Below are 19,525 nucleotides of genomic sequence, written 5' to 3'. Positions count from 1 at the left end.
ACATATCAAATTTTAAAACATCTTTAACAATAGTTCCCGAGAGAAAAGTTTAAACCTTTTTTCGTTCTTTCGACAGACGTTTTTATATAGATTCACATAATATAGGTGGAGATAGATGACATTTTCTAGTTTGGCCGCAGTAGGGTCTCAAATTTGGGAGTTCTCTTATACCCATTTTCCGCTAACATACCAAATTTCAAAAAATTGTTAAAAATAATTCCCATAAGCAGAACTTCAATTTTATTTTTAGTTTGTTTGAAGGGTATTTTCATATAGATTCATGGGATGTTTACAAAAATATTTTACTTTGTTTAATATAGACGGCGTACGCTTTCAAATCCAACTATATCTTAATTTTATATATTTAACAAGGCTCTGCTAAAACGTTTAAAGAGTGGTAGGTGTCTTTGCTAGTTAAATTCGAATTTATCTTCACACCTTGATACATAAGTACAACATATAATTACGCGTAGGACCAAAACAAGCTGAGTCACTTTGGTACTTATAAACTATATTGGGGGAAGTAATGTAGGCTATTTAAAGATTGGCCTTGCCCGACTAAAAGGTTCGTATTTCTTATTTTTAGTTTTTTTTTTTGGCGTATGAGAGAGATTAAAAAAAGACAAGCAATATTTTCATGTGTAACTTTGTTGTGCCAGGAAGAGAAACTGTTGTCAGTAACAACATTAAATTGTGTTTGTATAAAGTACATTTCCACAACATTCCTTTCTTTTGATCTGTTGGACGTTACATGCCAATCTGTTTAAATCAGAGTTTTTTCATTGTATTGCAACTAAATTTCAAAACAATGTTTATCTTTGTAAATATTCTATTTTCAATCATTTTCAACATATTCGTACTTTATCTCCACAGAGAAGAGTTAATTAATTCTGAGTTTTACGCAAATGTACTACCCTTGCTAAGGAAATATAAAATATATGCGAACGCATGCGAACGGATATTCAGAGGGAACTTAAATTTCATTCGATTTAAAAATGTCTGTTAAACTAGTCGTCTGTCTCAGTATTTGTGTTCTTGGTCTGTCCATGTGTACTTGTGTTCAACTTAGGGATAAAAATGTTCAAATTATTTTAATTTTTTTTTGGCCTAAGGTCACACAATAGGGAAAATTCATCGGATTGTTCCATTTTTATGACCAATATATAGTAAGAAGATCTAACCTTTGGCTTTTTATAATGAAAATTTGTCAAAGACGATAAATTAAAGCCTACCAAACATTGAACTATATAGGAATATTTCTCTCTCTGTCTCTCTGCTATCCAAGCAGTTCCTATGAAACATGCCGGGTATACATGCCGCCATTAGTGTAACTGTAATCCGTCTGATCGATATGCCTTGACATTTTGGCCTCGTTATTTAAATATCATATTCAATCGTCAACAATCATGTTGCACTTGCGTATCATCCTTCTAACTTATTGAGTGTCCTAATGGAATGTTGCCTGAGTGGCATTTTCGACATTTCGTTACGAAGATAGGTAGAGTGCCCCAGCAGTAGTTGTGTAGTTTTGTTGTACTGTGAAATACTGATTTATTAAATTTATTACTATCTCACCATCATTTTACAAATGTAGCGCAAGGCTTTTAGCAAATCCAGAAAAAAACAAATACTCGTAATGTCTATAATTTTATGCAATATTTATTGTTTTGTTCATTAATTAATTCAAAATTCATTCACTTTTAATCTTCCATTTTGCCGATAAGCAATTTCTCATCAGTACCCCCTTGAGTGCTTTTGTTAAAGTAACCTCGATATTTATCCATCTTTTTATCCCATTCGTCAATGATTTTTGCAATGCTGCCATTTTCGTCTTTATAAGGTTTTAGTAGATATTTCAAAGGGACGTATTGGCACAACGTATGGAAAGCATTATGAAATAACATCTAAACAAAATATATTAGGAATGAAGAAAATGTTATGGTATATAGCTTTAAATACCCGCTTCACGTACTCTCTCTTGCTGTATAAAAGGCATCATTGGTTTGCCAATTTTGCAAACAGCATCAAATATTTTAGATATACTTATGATATGGTTAACTTTAATACGCAACGGCTTCGTGTCATAATTGTATGTAATTCATCTCATCAAAAACCTTAGGAATCACTTAAAGAACTTTCGGTAAAGTTAGTGCCTTAAAATCATTGATTATTACCAACATAATCATTCTCTAACATTATAATGACTCGTAAAACATGATTGAAAGCCACTCCTTCTTTGTTACCATACATCAACAATATATGAGGACCACTCTTATGTAGAGGAATCGATAAGTATAAACATGAACTGGAAGGAAGAGGTTTCAATAGCTTAGTACTTCGCTGGTTTATCTTAGTCACCTCAAATGAAATGTTTTCCGTTCGCTCCATTTAAAGAAAATTGGGAAATCTACTTTTCAAAGAATCAAGTTTGTTTTCAGCCTTCTCCAGGCTATATATTTGCATCCTCACAAGAAACCAATTAAAAATTTATCATTGCTATAAGCACATAAATGCGATTCTGTTTCGAACCATATTCATCAAGCATTAAAAATCTCCGTGTATACGGAACGGCTTTAGCTTTTCTTTGCAAATCCTCGTTCAATAAACGAATTTGTAACATTCTTAGCATAAAAAATACAAAAACTTTTCGTTAGATTTTGAATGAAAGCGAACAAATAAAAATGCTCTTGACCACAGAAGATGCGCTCACAAACTTTCAGGCTTATGCCTTTACCTCCTATTAAATCTACTTTTCTTTTTTAATTCCAATAAAGTTTGTAGATGAAATAGTTATCACAGTAAGCTCACCACGTAAGGCATGATCTTAATCCCATTTCATCCCCTTCATCTGCTTTCTTTTCGTAAAATTGCGTTTAATGCTTCATTTGCTTTGTCGATCGAAACACGAGTAGAGTCTTTTGCTAGTAAGTGTAAAATGAAATTGGATTGTAATGAAACGACGAAAATATTTCCTAAATTGCATTATTATGACAAATACATATTCATAATGATAAAATTTTATGAGAAAATCCGTCAAGGACGGATGGACGGATCACGACGCACACAGCTAACTGGTTAGAAAGCGAAAACCTCTACTCAAGATTCTTGATTAATTTAAAATCAATAAACAGTTAGGTGTAACGCTATCTGAGATTACATTTTTAATGAAAATTTATTCACCAATGTATAAACCGGTTCGTCATTCTTTTGCCAATTTTAATACTTAAAAAACATGTAACGTAGAGTGGGTGATTATTTACACAAATAACGATTCTTTTCATTAATTTCTTTGCAACAATGTTCAGTGGTCTGTTCTTAATGTCGAAAGAAAGACAAAGTTATGATCGTTTTGTCAAACCGCTTGAAACACCCATCTATCCGTCTTCAAACACTTGATCTGTCCGTGGTAAACATTCATCTTGTCGGAAAAATAAAGCTGACGGCTTCAAATTTGCATACGCACGGGAAGTCCTCTTGCGTAGCCACCACTTATGGTACGAGGATATATTAAGTTTGCGTGAATGTACGCAACACCCAAAACGGGAAGCAGATCCAACTTTCATTTTTTCCGTCCAAATTCACTTTCCGAATCGATTTCGGTTTGTCTGTCCGTATGTCCGCCTTGTTATCTTGTTTTGCGTCATACTTTGATAAAATTCACTGCACTTACGTAAAAGATTAAAGCACTGCACATGTGCTTTCAATTCATTTTTAAACGGCAAGGCATGTGTCAGAAAACTGTGGCAGCGCAAAAAAGCGGATAAGATGCTCCATATCCTTATCTGAAAAGAAACTCAAAAAAAAAAAAAAGAAAAAAAAGAAATTAAAAAATGACATTTCGATACTTGAAAGACCTACCGTCTCCGGTAGGTTTTTGAATATGTAATGCAGTGGGCTTTTTGGCCCTTCTCAATATATGTATCAAAATTTAATTCCATTATGTCTTCTAAGCTGCGTTAATGGAAACATGATGTATAAAATCATAGGTTTTCGTATCGTCCGAAGCGTGCGAGTAATAGAATAGAACGCGCAAAATAACATTACAACAACAACGTTCTACAAAATACACGTACTCCCAATAAGTGACAATAAGTTTTAGTTTTGTCTACCTGTCAATTTTCTTCTATCGAATGTACACGATCGTAGTTTGTATTTATCAGAACTTGGTCTACCACCAGCTACGGTTAAGAAAAAACTGTAGTAGCAATCTACACCAAATATTCATCTAACTTTTTACAAATATAATCAAAGGCCAGTTAAATATCGGTCTATTATCGTATCTAATACGCTGTCTAATATTCGTGCCAATAATACCTTTTTATATCTATGCAGGTTCAAATACACACACGTCTGCCTGATTGTCAGAAGATAGTAAGTTCGACTCCGCTCAGAATCGTTTATGTGTGACTGTCGCCGTTTCTTTTTTCTTCTTTTTTTTCTTATGCGTTTCTTTCGAAAAAAATACGAAGAATACCACAAAGGTTACATAAGATGGCTTGAACGACAAGCGCAAGTACACAGAGATGTTCTTAGTTTTATTTCTCTTGTAGGCGTTTACTTTGACCGATTTAATGCTGATCAAGAATGTTCATACTTTATGGGCCTCTGAAGCAAACGTTATAATAAAGTGAATATATTCCCATCGATCGGCAATTGGTATAAAAAGAATTTCTTTTTAAATTGAGGCAATGTTTCTTTTAACGTAAAAGAAATACAAAATATATTTTATTAAAAGTAAAAGGGCATATTTTATATTAAGTATTGCACTCACAGCGAGCTATAAATTTTCTCCACCTCCACAAAGGAATATGATTTCCATGCGGAGAGAACTCTTGACTTTGAAAGGCTTTTCACGAAAAACAGAACTCTTGAAATACGTTTTAGTCATCACAGCGATGATGTTAATGTTCATTGGACGGGTATGACTGGGTACCGCTCAGCGGCGTCTTGCTGGAAAATCAACTTGTAGTGCTTCTTTGCACAGTGCATTCATTTGTTTTTTCACGATTGGCTCCTTTACATCATTTTCCATTGGAAGCGTCACTCTCCGCTGATCTCATTAGGTATAAGTAATTTATAACAAACTGCATTCTCTTAAACGAGACCGCAATATTCAGCTTCCTTGATTTTACTAAGGGTCCTTAAAAGCAATAAATTGCAGACCCACTGCTAATTATGAGTGAATTCACTCATTCACCCCAATGGAAGCTGCAACAAGACACATTCAGTTATTTCTTAAAGAAAGTTTGGAGTTCGAAGCCGTTTTCGTTATATCATCGGGACGCAAACAACGCTACATGTGTTTTATTCCTTATGATAAGCAAAAATTTGATTTATTTTATAGGGTCTTATTACGAGCATTTCAGAAATCTATGATTTTCGTCATCTATGAAAGCAAAATATCGTAAGCGTCGAAAAGCAAACAATTTATCGAATAAATACATTGAGCGCAATAACATTTATTATATTATTAAGCGATAATATTTAACTGTGATTATTATTATATTTTAAATATTGCAGTATTTTATTTTATGTGTTAAACTGATGCTATTAAAAAAAAAAAAAAAATCAATTATTAAAACATATTTTAATTCGGATATAAATTGTACAGATTTTTAATGGCAAAATAATTGCGATTATTTTGTCGGCTATTATTTGCTGTTGCGGCTACCGTTGCAGCAACAGCTACATTATGCGCTACTAACACTCAGCAAAATAATTAAACGTGATTAGAGAGTGGAAAGAAAATACAAAATTTCGTTACATTCGTATACATTATGGAAATCTAAAATGCAGACCGTATAAATTGTAGCAAACAAGAAAACTGCGAAAGAACATGTTTTTGCTTTCACATGAGAGTGAGCTAATTGAGACACTTATTATAATCCAATTTGTATAGAGATTGTTTCAACTTTTTTTTTTATTTTTTCATTTTTCGTGCATTTGCAAGCGCATTAAAGCACTTTTTAAATTTTTCTTATTAAATTAAATCAAATTCTAATTTTTGCAAAAATAAACCCGCCCGTGGGTCGGATTAGTTTAAACATGCTTCGTTAGAATGACTGCGGTGTTGCCATATATAAATATATGTTGTTCAAAATTAATTTGTTCTCTGGTTCTTAAAGATATAGTATTGCGGAGACTAGTCGCTTCGAAATAAATCCGAAGAACATGGCGGAAGTGGCAGTAAATCGAATTTCCGTTTATGCAATTTTACATGAACGAAGCGAATAGGAAAGTACAGCGAGCAACAAGTTAACATTCGCGTGTTAAAATCTAGATCTAGTGCTAGGCTCTATTTTGGAAGAACAGATGCCTAGATAGATATTAAGCGGGAATATAAACACTTCATACTGCTGTCTGGATGTTCAAAACATTTTGATAGAATGAATGCAGCTTGATATGCGTCATTTCCATTGGAAACACAGTTTTCACAGTATCATCCCTTGCATATAAGGGGCCTCAAAACGTAAACTGACATGGTCCAAATTTAGCAAAACTAATTTGCTTGGCTAAAACCACAATGTTATGCAACTACCATCGCTGTGCTACCATACAAAGGCTTACTTCTCATAAAACCCTGGTTAAATTACGTGGGGATATGTGATCCAGACTTGATCCAGATAGTTTGCACATCATTGGTAATTGAGATACTAAAAATTAGACTTATCTGTTGTATAAGGCCCTGAGAATACTTAAGCGGGATGGAGTCCACAAAATAGAACGCTGTAATCAAGTTTGCTGTAGATTGCTACTACGGATCAATTTTCATTATGAAATGTTAAGTATTAAAACATTTTGCAATATGAAGGCTTACGATTTTCAGATCCAATTATTTAAAGATTAATAAAATTCAGCCATCCCATCCAAATTTTTCACCGTCATTACTACTAAGCAATTTGGGTCGCGAAATTTCCAAAATTTGCAAATTTCTCCTTACAACTGTTTTTTCAAAGCAAGACATTAGCGTGTGGTCGCAAAATTGGTCCGATAGATTCCATTTTTAATAGGTTTTGCCCTCAAGTCGAAAGCCACGTCAAGACATCATCAAATATTGTTAAAAAAAACTCAGAGGCTGCGGCCTTTCGCCTGAACACTAAGATAAATGGACAGAGTGACATGGTGGCTTAGACTTTTGTGAATGTTACATACATTCGCACAAACTTAATATACTCTGTACAACAAGTGGTGTATGGTACGGACACAGCTTCCGCTTTCCATCTCTTTTGTCGCTCTCTAAAGTGTTTCAAAAGCTGAAAAATATTTATAAACTCGAAATGTTGCGTTGATTAAGAATATGTGATAACCCCTTTAGTGATTATGTTTTGCTTTGTGCTTTAACTGCCACAACCGAAATGACAAATCTAACATGTCACCCCAGTCTTTGTTGACTATAATTATGCAAAATCTGTTCTTGAGCAAGAACAATAATAGCAAGTATAGAATTATTTCTGAAGACAAAAAGCTATAGCATAAAATAATCGAAGGACTTCTTCTTTATGCCTTATGTCTGTATTCTTTAATATTTTGTTCGCCTACCATCATCCGCTTTTTGTTTCACTTGGCTGTCACTGTGTATAGTTACACAGGAGGTGTTGCCTTCCATTTGAACTAAGGTTATGCTTAAGCTTTGTTTGCTTTGCTTGCTTATTTCATAAATATACATATATATTAACTACATATATCTACATATATATGTATATATATATATATATATATATGTACAAAACATACTTTTCCCCCTGCGGGTTTAGGTAAAGGCTAAATAATGTCCTGCACATATTATATATATGTATGTATATATGTATGTATATATGTATATATGTATATGTATATAGAGAAGAGAAGAGAGACATAACATAGAAAGACAGAACACATCTAAAAACTGTTTGTGATCTGTTTGCTTTTCATTAAAAACGTTTACTTTATTTTTTTTTTTTCTAATTTTTTTTTTTTTTTTTTTTTTTTTTACGCAAAAACTAAACAAAAAGCTTTTTCAACATTATTTCTCTGGTTAGTTGTTATATATATTTTTCTTTCGCAGTTATATGGTTGGTTGGTAAGTTCGCTCGTTGGTACGTTTTTCATTATAACTTTGGTTTCTATGGTCGATATGATTTAGCGTGTCACGGTTGTATATGTGCTTATGCGAATACACAAACAAACATACATACATACATAACGGGGTCATCATACTGATGACCGCTTTTTTGTTTTATGCCGAATAAAAGAGGTCGTCCAGTTCTCCCATGTGGTAATGTGACCAGACACATGAAATTAAAAATGTCAAAAAAAAAAAAAAAAAAAAAAAAATATTAAAACTGCAAAATAGTTTCTTCCATTCATATAAAAATATGTTTGTTTTTATTCTCAACCAAATTGAACTTAATCGTTGGTCGTATTCAGTTTTACGATTCTTATGAAACCTTCAGAAAAATACAGATATATATATATATATACATGTAGCACATTAGGTATTTTAATCATATATATCTAGGAATGTTGTGATAACAACTTGAAAACTTTAAATGTAATTTAGTTAATTTCATTCTCTTTAAGGGGCAGAGAGCTTTCGATTCCATTAACAGCACGACGAATAAAGAAATGCCGAACTTCAGTTTACTCGATTCTCGATTCAGAATCTTATGCCGATGAAACATATGTTTTCTTTGCCGTTTCTTTCTCCTCCTGTACCTAGGGATTTCCTAGGAAAAAGAACAGGATTGAACAGAGCTATACAATCAGTTGCCTTCGATGCTACAACAAGTTTTCCACGTGAAAAGTTATTTTAGTTTTTAGTTTGTAAATAAATTTACAAAGACTGCCGGATAACCTAGGCCATATGCTCTAAGTCATATGCTGATCTGGTGAGATTTCAATTCGCGACCATTGAATTGTTAGTCGCGATTATCTACCTGCTCAACTACTCATTTCGAAATTCATTACTATTTTATGCAATCGCCTTTAAGAATCCATAGCTAGCTAAAAATTCCTTACCTAGCACTGCCTTCTGCCTTTGAGTTCGCTTCAAATTTCTATCTTTTGAATAACAATGATGGGTACTTGGGATTTCGACTTTACTCACATATATAAATTCCTTGCTTTTATTCAGCTTCGCTAGTAAATCACACGAAATGAAAAACAGTATTGTGCGCGTTTTAATGGATTAGTTTCCTAAGATATTAATCGCTTTTTTTTTTTTTTTAAAAAAACAATTGATTTAATAAAATGAAATGAGTATGAAAATGGGAAAATATTTTTCGCAAAATATTTTTGAATAATGGCAAGGGGAAGAAAAAGGCAAATCGTGATTCACTGCTTATGCTTATGCATTGTCACTCAATCTTCAGGTCATTTAATCTTTTATGAATATATAAACAATACTCGATAAACGTTTTTCCTTCTTCCTTCATTTTAATTTCTTATCAAATTCTATGCAGTCGACAAATATATTAATGCTGATGATGATGTCACAGAGAGAGGACTTGGCGGAAACAGAACACATATATCGTAAATTACTTATGCACGTTTAAAGAGAATCATGAACAACTTTCACCATTGGATCACGATTTTTATACAAATAAATTTTATTATTAGTGCAAAGTAGCACACTAACAACACTCACACGCGAAATACAGCAAAAGTAAAATTTTAATAAAATCTCTTTGATCCACTTTATGTCTGTTTTGCAGTTTTCTAACTATTTTATTATACGCATTTCTTTTGCTTTTGATGGATTTTATTAAATGAAGAGGAGAAAATGTATTTAATAAACAAGTTCGAGCACTATAGTTGGGCAAGTTGATCTTTCAATACTACTACAGCACTACGTGTAATGCGATTCTTCATGCATTTTATTCAGGCAGGTTTTCCATGAAAGCTCCCTTATCGGAGGGTGTCCAGACCGTAAATAGGTACGGTCCAATTTTAGAAAGACTTAATTTACCGAGGTCTTTTCGCCAGAAAAATCTACAAACTCGACCTTGTCGCCAAATAAAGACTTGCTTTTCTTGTTTAAGGGTGTCCAGAAAATAGACCTATGTGATATATATTTTTAATTTATCCCAAATTGCTATTGCAGAGCAATTTTAATTGTGAAATATTATCAATTAGACTTCTTTGGCTTATATCTTACAGGAAGTCTCTCATATGGTAGGATTAATTTCTCTACTATGGACCAAACCTCACTTAAACTGAAAGCAAGAGCTTCTTACCATTTTCCATACGATCCAAATATTTCGTCGCAGTTCAACTGTACTCCTATTTACCGATTTTTGTCGAGAAATCTTGGAAATTGCAAAGTTTTTTTCATATAAAGCGTTGTATCGGGATCGGTTGAAAATATGATGTCGTCGAATCTGTTTTCAATAGAGTGTCCTCTTGGGCTCAAAAATGTGCGGCCTTCTTGTTAACCACAAGAATATATACACAGACATCGCAGAGACGGACGGACAGAGTAGATTAGTTAATAAAAGATGAGTCTCTCTTAAGCCATTCAAAGTGTTACATAGTTCTATATAAACTTAATATACCCTGTGACGTAAATAGTATGTGGTATACATACATACACATATTTTTATAAGAAACGAATGTATTTGTATTTAAAAGAGAAATTGATTTAAGTAACTTTCGAAGTAAACGTCGCTTAATAGTGTTTGCAAGCATAACAACATATTTATTATATACAGATATGAATAACAGAAATCAATGTAAAAAATCCATAGAAATGTTTCAATGGCCTCCTTATGTAAGTTGACTTAAACGATTACATTGAGTCAATGACTTGCATTATTTAAATGTGATTTGTAATGCATTTCTTTTTCGTTCTCTCATTTTAACTGATTATGAGTTTAACGTTTTCATTGTTTCAATGCAAACAATGTACATAAAAAAGTTGACAAATACATATCACTCAACATATTTGTGATAATAATCATATAAAATTCTGATAGGGAAAAACTAACATCGTTATATTTATATATATTGCGAGGGGTAAATTGCCCGATCCTGGGGCCGGGGTAGCTCATAAGAATATTTATACTACGTATTTCAAGTTCTTTATAATATTCAACAATTTATTATTTCGTATTTCACTTCGAGTTAGAAATTATCTCCGTATTTCTAGTTTACAGCCTAACGAGAAGTCTGGTCTCTCGTGAGCCTCGCGACCGACTCCCCTCACTTACTTTCTCCTAAGTCAACCAGACCTTGGTTTTAAAGCTAATTCTATGTAACTAGCTATAATTTCTCTTTTCTCAACACCTAATTCTCTTAGCGTAATCTTAGCTTACTCTTAGTCTAATTAATTCTACCAGGGCCCTCTTATTCTACCTTAACTCTAGCTCTATTACTCTACTTGATGCTCTTATATACTAACTTCCACGAACCTAGCCTAACTTAACTCTAGCCCCCCAAAATACACTCTACCAAAGTGCAATAAAACTTAAGCTGTAATCAGAACGTGTGGGCAACGGTCCACGAATAAATTCTTGGACGGAACTGTATGGTAATGATCAATAAAAATTACCTTTGCAAAGGCGTTACCTTCACCTTAATGATCTTATTGTGCCGTCGCTCAGACAAATGTCCAGAAACTATTGTCTCCATCTGCAGACGGCCCTCTACTTTGGTTGCTAGAAGAAGAAAAAGCAAGCGGAAATGGAGAATACGATCATCTTCCCGTGAGGGGTACATAGTAAATTTGGCTATTCATTTTCATAAGGCGTGTAGCCATGACTTCTTACTGATGAGTACAGTGCAATAGCTATCCACAATCTCTTCTACCCTAACCTTGAATGCAATGGGGACTCAAAATAGTCGGGAGAGTCTACGATCTTATTTCGACGCGATATGTATCGTTCGTGGGTATAAAAATGGACATTTATTGGGTCAAGTAGGTGTGCTTGCATGCTTATGCATGCATTTCAGTTTGTTGATACTGATAAAATTCATTCCTAAATACTGCCCTTATTCTCGGCGTTTTCCCAGAGTTCCATTTTGGGTAACCTGCTTTTCATTGCGCATGTTAATGGCCCTCCAGAATATGTTGGCGCCAGTGGTTATAGATTATGTCTAATTATGGCGTTCTCGAGTCAAACGTTAATCGTAGTCTTAGTCATTTTTTGCAATAGTTATCGGAGAACTCGTTATTTATGTAGTGCTGTGCATCATCTTCCTGGAGTCAATGTTTGAATTGAAAAGAATAGAAAAGCGATTGTTGAACAAATTAGGCATATGTAGCGATGACCGTTTCGCTTTTAAAAATCATATTCATCAGATGTGCTGTAAAATTTCGATAATTCTACGCAGAATATATTCTGCTAACATGTATTTACCTCCACCGATTATATCCAAACTGACCTTTTCGCTCCTATATGGCCTACGAGTTGGGTCTGGCAACTTATTATACCTTATACTTCCTCTAGGTTAAGTCGTGTTACTAACACTATTATTCGCTATGTTTACACACATGTATATTTCTGAACGTGTAAAGCTTTCCCTAGGACATAGTTTCACGTATTTTATATCATGTCGTAACTTGATACTTTCCTTTAGAATAACATGGTCTGTTGCCTCAACTTTGCTCGGAATTTTCCTTTACTCATTCTAGTAGAAATCTACTGATTTATTATTTCTAGAATAAGATGCAAATTTTTTGACCGAACTTCTATAGTCCGAGTTGCTCGATGACGGAATTACTTACCACTTGGTCTTCGTATCGTTCTCTATATCTTCTCCAATAACAGATTTCGTTGAAAAATCTTTCAATATCTCTTTACTACAATGTATGGCACTTTAGTTGTGTTTATCTATCTAATCTGCTGCTTAACAGAAATGTTAGACGGACATTTTGCTTTGTTGATTTTAAAAGTTGGCAGCCGTTATTCTAATGCATGCTTATTTATATGCAACACTTATATACGTGAAAAAGGCCAACTTTTAGTGTTGCTGCAGCTACTTCTTTAGAACGTGTTTCTCTAACTTTTGTCTAATTTTTTTTTTTAATCTCTTTACGTGACTGAGAAGCGTACATACATATATATAAATATTTATATTTAAAATTATAATTTGTAGATCATAGTATCTGCCTTTGCAATATATGTTTATTGGCTTTTTATGTTACAGTAAATTGAAATAAATAAATAATCTTTATATATTGACTATGTCTTCTAAGTTATTAAAGGAAACCTAAGGAATAAAGGCCAGTTCTTTTGCACGAACTAAACTAAATTTTTCCTTTCGTCCAAAACATGCACCGATACACATAATTGGTTCCAATTTGGTCTGAGAAGGTGTAGTCCATATAGCCCTCTATTTGTCCACTTTCGTCTGCCGATCGTGCAATATGGCAAAAGTTGAAATAGGAACAGGAAACTCGATAGGAGTTTCTAGGTAAAACGCCTCAACACTTCACTTCGGTAAACAATCAGTGTGGAGTAGAAATTGATCTAAGAACTTTGCATAAATATATACAAAGTCTGGCACAAAGGCCAGTTTGCCGAACCTGATACCCTGTCAAATATTCGTACAAACAATTACTTCTTATTTTTATCTCAAATATGCCAGTCTGAGTAAGGATCAGAAGACTACAGATTCGACTATTGGTATAGTCGCTGCCACCCAGCTGTGGTTGCCGTTTTTTTTAGTTTCAGAAATTAATGCGTTTCGTTTGAAAAAATGTCAAGAATACCACAAAGACTATGTGCACGTATACATATGAACTGAATGAGAAATGCAAGTGCATCTTCCTCTTCTTTGTTTATGATTTACTTGGCTTAAACCGCATTAATCAGTTTTGTCTTTAATCTGCCAGTACATGCGATTCAGTTTTATTTCTTGCACACAACAGCCATAATATTTCAGAACTTCATTCGTTGCTGATCATCCAGCTTCTTGTTAGAAACTGAATTTCGCGCCACTTGTGATTGATATTAGAATCAAATCTCATTGATAGTTAGCAGCTTGGTACATAGTCTAGTAAATCACGGCCATACTTGTCTTGCTTCTATTAATAAATACATCGATATATGACCGACCTTGGTGATCCGATCCTCTGTGCATAATTAAATTACACACACGAGTAGTGAGACCAACGTTAGCATATGCCAGTTCGCTTTTATTGGATACTTTACACTTGAGGCTTTCTAGGCTCTTCGCCTAGTTAGCGAAGTCGGGAGCTCCACTCACACATCGCCTTCAGAGCGAGACGTGACTCCTCTATTTATATGAAATGGTTCGATTAAACGCTAAAATCGTCGTTAATAGGATTTTATCTGCAGAGAACCATCTTGTTATACCATTCATAGGCGATCTCATACCACTCAGTCTCTCTCATTTATTTTCCAATTGTTTTTGCTGAAAAACTCAATGACTCAATAATATTTTACAATCACTCCATCAACATATGTGGAGCATATCAGACCGTCAGATCATTCGCTTTATGCATGTCTGAATCTTAGCGCACCCACTCGCTAATCTATGCTTCTTAGATGGGCGCAATGTGACCTTTATGATGTCAGTGTTTTTGATATATTACGCTCCTGGAATTTCCTCGTGTAATGTGGCATCTAAACGTGTAAAGAATAAGGGTCATCGCTCTACAGATTGTTTTGTTGGTTTCTTGCCTTTGCTGGTATTTCGAAGTCTTTGTCACTTGTTCGCTATCAAAGTAAATAGACAAACATATACCAGAACTAACGAAGTGAGTAGCAAAAGAATCAAGCAGGACTTATTAAGTGTCAAGCAAAGTACCTCGTGTTCAAGCTGAATTTTTTGCAAGTTCGAGAAAGGAGGATAAAATTTCCGTGAACTTTTTGTTTCTAAAGTTTTAGTTATTAAAAATTTTAAGATCAGATAAAAGTCTTCTATTATCTTAATGAAGGATCCTTGCTTAAGAGTGACACACTTTTTTACTTTCTCTCAGTAAATCGAGCATAACGTCAGCTATAACGCCATGCTGCTGGAATCATTTGTTTTGAATGTCTTTTGAATGTCTCTATTTCTCGCCCTAAAAGTTCGGATACTACGGGTTTGTAGCGGTTGCAATTGGAGGGGTAACTGTTCGCCTCCCGTCATCTCAAAAGAGATAAGGTCCAGTTCCGTGCTGTAAACCTCACTATACAGTGAGCTTTCCTGAATGCAATGACATTTGTGGGTTCTTCTTACTCCGACAAGGATAATTTAGCATATTGTCGAAGTCGCATATTATTGCGTTTCGTCGGCAATGGTTTTTCTACTGTAAAAACGAAAAAAGAAATAAAATTTTTTCATTATAATTATTGTCTCAACGAAACAGCAAATTGTACTGGATATTTTCGCACTTGAAAGTACACAACACAATATATATCTGAAAATGATAACTACATTTTTAAAAAGTAATGCTTTTAGTTGAAGACGTGCTAAAGATTGATAGAATCGGCGAAAAGAGAGAGAAAAAAAAAAATCATACTTAAAGGTGATGTATACGAGTATTAACTAAAGTGAATTAAAATTCATTTTCAAACTGAGCAACAAACAAATAATATTTAGCGAAAGAAAAAGACTTCTCTTACATTCTGAACAAAGGCGATGTAGTGAACAGTCAAACTGAATGAATCCTATTAATGGAAGAAATGAAAATGCAACTAAGCTAAGCGGCGAACCTTTAAATATAAATGAATTGTGTATTTAAGCGCTTCAATCTAAAGACTTAACAGCTCAAGTTTAAATTTTTAATTTGTTGTTGTTTTTATCTTTTTTCTGTTTCTTTCAGCACTAATTGGATTGATATCAATGCATTTACCTCTTAGTTGTCACGGTCAGCAGCAAAAATTTCGTGTCACCCCGCACGATTTGCAGGTGCTGGAGGGTGCTGAGGCAATGCTGCGTTGTGAAGTATCAAATTTAGCAGGAGCTGTGCAATGGACAAAGGATGGCTTTGCTTTAGGCTTTTCAGCGGTGATACCAGGATTTCCACGTTACTCAGTGTTGGGTGATCGTAAGCAAGGAGCTTACAATTTACGCATATCAAATGCTTCGATAACCGATGACGCTGAATACCAATGTCAAGTGGGTCCGGCCCGATTAAATTCGGCAATAAGAGCTAATGCAAAATTAACGGTGATATGTAAGTAATTTAAGTTTCCTTCACTCTATGTCCCACCAATCATTCTACACGTTGTAGGTGTTCTTTTATATGAAGAGTTAATGAGAGGATTTTGTAAAATTTTTGTTATTCTACAGCAACACAATTTTTCGTTACGTTTTGCTTTTAACGGTAACATTTGTGCTTACAAAACGATATATATGATGAAATGTAATTAACGTGATGTGCGAATGTCCGAATGCTTTATAATGTAAAATCACTTATCAGCCCCCCATAATCTATTGCTTAACAAATTTTCCGAATCGTTACTACAAATTCATTAACGCATTGTCTACTTTTTGCGTACTTATCGTTCGAATTGCGCAGAAAAAAAAAAAAAAAAAGGAAAAAGAAAAAAAAAAGAGAGGAAAAAAGGAAATAAAATCTGTACTTATTATGTGCTTTTGCTTATTGTCCGAAACGTACTGCATCACATTTATTGCGCACACTTTTTAATGTTCGATAGTAGTGTAGCCATTGTTGTCTTTGAAGCATTCTTCTCGTTATTTTCATCGTTTCACAATTCAAACGGTAACTGCGCTATTGAATCGCAAAATGTAATCAAATCGATTATTTGAAAAGATGGACAATTCGGTGGGAATTTGTTGTTGTTGTTTTTGTTTTTGTTTTTGTTGATGCATTTTGTTGTTTGATACGTGAATTCTGAATCAATTTTTGTTAAATTAAAAACTTTAGAGGAAAAGAGGAAAGCAATTTAATTAAAATTGTTGCAAACGAATTGTTTTTAACACATTATAGAATCATATCAATTTCAATTAGCAATAATAGATATCGTCGACATTAATTGCATTGACTTTCTCTTTTTTTTTTATTGCGTTATTTTTCCCTACGCAATTTTATATTTCTCTTATAAACTTATTTTAATATCTGTCCTACCACAGCTATCCACAGTTGGCAAATTAACTCTGTCATACTGTTTGTAAATATTATGTTCGCTATTTTAGATCTTATCGAATTCAAATAGACTAAGAGATTTCAATTATAGGGATTTTGAAGGTAAAGCTTGACAAATCGAATTATATATCTAACTGAAATTTTATACAAGCACTTAGTTTCCGGGCCAAGGAAGTCCTTTCGTCTTGAAGAGCCAGCATTCTCAAGCCCTATCCAGGAAAGAGAAAGTTAGAAATGCCCTTCTCTTGCTTAGATAGTGAAAGACATAAGAAACACTTTGTGTTTTGCAGTTAGATGAGGTCCCTCTAAAATTCAGTGTAGGTGCTAATCAATGTTACCTCAAAATTCGGGGAAAAAAATATTTATTGTCAGCCAAGCAATAAACCTACAGCTAATGTTACCCTCAAAATGCATGCATCTAGCGGCCGCACCTTTCAAACCAAGCTTTCATTTGCATGTGTAGTTAGGGGAACGGTTTCCGAGATTCGACCAAGACCAAAAGTAGTGTTCTTGCTTGTTTTTATTAAAAAAGTTTTAACCGTTTCCACTCAGAATGTATACCTACGAGTTTTTTTTTTATTTATTTTTATTTTTTTTTATTAAAAGTAAATGTAAAAAGTTTAATACATAAAAGTAATAGTTTCTTAATTTCCTTTTTTCCTTTTTTGTTTCTTTCTTAACGGATACAAATTTGTTTTAATTTTATTTCATTTAAAAATGCCTTCACTTGCGCTGTCAGATGTTAGAGACATTTGGAACTATACTCGGGTCGATACTCGCTCCAAAAATTGACTGATAATCAAGAGACATCCCTTGTTATGTTCACTTGAAAAGGAAACATTTTTACTTTTCTTTCTTCCTTCCTTTCTTACCCTTTCCCAAGCCAATCAGTTTTTTCATGTTCATCGTTGAGGTGCATTTGGTCCCTTTATGTTTGTTAAGTGCGTTTTTCTTACATGTTTTAGGTTTTTTCATTAGTCGAAATGAAAATATATTCTATTAACGATTCCCGTCTCTTTTGTAAATATAAAAACTTAACAACAATCACGTTCTGTCACAAATCATTGCAAATATTTACTCTACATTGCGTGTTATGCTACATTCATATATGCCATTAAGGGTCTAAACTGAAATTTTTATGCTAACATTGTCACGGCACAGGATAAACACAACACAACTAACTAATATACCATAAGTCCTTGTTGTCCTAGTAATCAGAACTACGGCGAAAGGATGCCATTCACATTAAAACTAAGCAAAATAATGTTTTTAGTGCAGTACATGTTTTCTCAGAAAATCTAGAAAAAAGAACCGAATTGTATGATTGAGACGTGAAGGATCGGGAAAAGTCAGGTAAATAGAGCGATTGCCCATAGAATCATCAAGCCAATGATCAATTAACCATTAATCGGGTATGAAAGCGACCGATAGTCAAATGATCGAAAAGCCAGTAATGTAGTCGTCGAGTAACACCTAAGCCATAAGTCAAACCGATACCAGTTTTGAATAGAAAAGCCGCTGATTAGGTAACCGAGTAATTACGAGGCCTGTAATTAAGTGGTAACTAACCATGTAACCAGTCATTGAATGATCGTGGGATCATTAATCACGATCGAGTAGCGATCAGTCCCTAAACGAAGGATCAAGTGGCTGTTAATCGATCCACCGACTAGCGACTCCCTTAACCAACTGCTCAGAGAGACATTAATTCAGGCGCCTAGTAGCCACTCATCAAGAGATCGTGTGCACACTAATAACTGGTAGTAGCTAATCATTCGTCTTCATTTCAGCCTAATGCTGATAGTCAGCCTTGTTCGAAGTATGGGGTCATAAGGTAGTGTAAAGTGTTTTGAAAAAATATTTGTACTGCAAAGACTATTAAGCCTAGTCATAGCCATATGTGTTCTTTCGCCCATCATCGCCCTCATTTAAATCAGGATAATATCTGTAAAACCTTGTTTAAGATAACTTTGCTTCAAAGTTTTCCTTATCACTTTCATCAAGTAATGTTAAAAAAATCGACAAATGAATAAAGCAAACATTATATCATGAACATATATGAAAGCTTATAAAATCCAGCGCGTGCGTATGCAGTAAGCAATTAACTCGATGATGATAACACTTTAATGATTTTTGCCAAATTAAAACTTTGTTCCAATTTTCCAAATATCGAAGAGATGTGCGGGATAAGATTCTTTTCAATTTTTAATATATTTCCGAAAATTAAGTTTAAAAAAGTTGTTCTTTGAGAGGAGGCAATTGCAACTCTGTGCAATTGCCAACACACTTTTCACATGTATTTGTCAATTTGTAATTGACGTTAGTAATAAATTATTCGTTGGAAAATAAGGAGATGTTTAACGTTCATGCTCGTGTCGTTACTTCTATTGGCTATCCTTCGCTATGCTTCGCAAATAGTTTATATGTGGCCATCATGATTGCCACGGGGTTGCAGTTTACCCCACTACCTTCCAACGATCCGTTTAA

The 19,525-nt window shown here is 34.0% G+C and overlaps 1 protein-coding gene across 8 annotated transcripts in view; it reads left to right on the top strand.

The window, feature by feature from the left end:
* The window catches only part of LOC119636214 (nephrin), a 324,897-nt gene that overhangs the window by 63,949 nt on the left and 241,423 nt on the right, over positions 1 to 19,525 (top strand). For all 8 annotated transcript variants that reach the window (XM_038031458.1, XM_038031450.1, XM_038031451.1 and 5 more), the window contains one exon: positions 15,752 to 16,105. In XM_038031458.1, the coding sequence (XP_037887386.1) occupies positions 15,752 to 16,105 (354 nt within the window). The remainder of the gene's footprint in view (positions 1 to 15,751; positions 16,106 to 19,525) is intronic.

This window comes from Glossina fuscipes, unplaced genomic scaffold, assembly GCF_014805625.2.
Source record: "Glossina fuscipes isolate IAEA_lab_2018 unplaced genomic scaffold, Yale_Gfus_2 28, whole genome shotgun sequence".
Taxonomy (NCBI): Eukaryota; Metazoa; Arthropoda; class Insecta; order Diptera; family Glossinidae; genus Glossina; species Glossina fuscipes.
The sequence above is the reverse complement of the archived record's forward strand: the minus strand, read 5'-3'. Positions and strand labels throughout refer to the sequence as shown.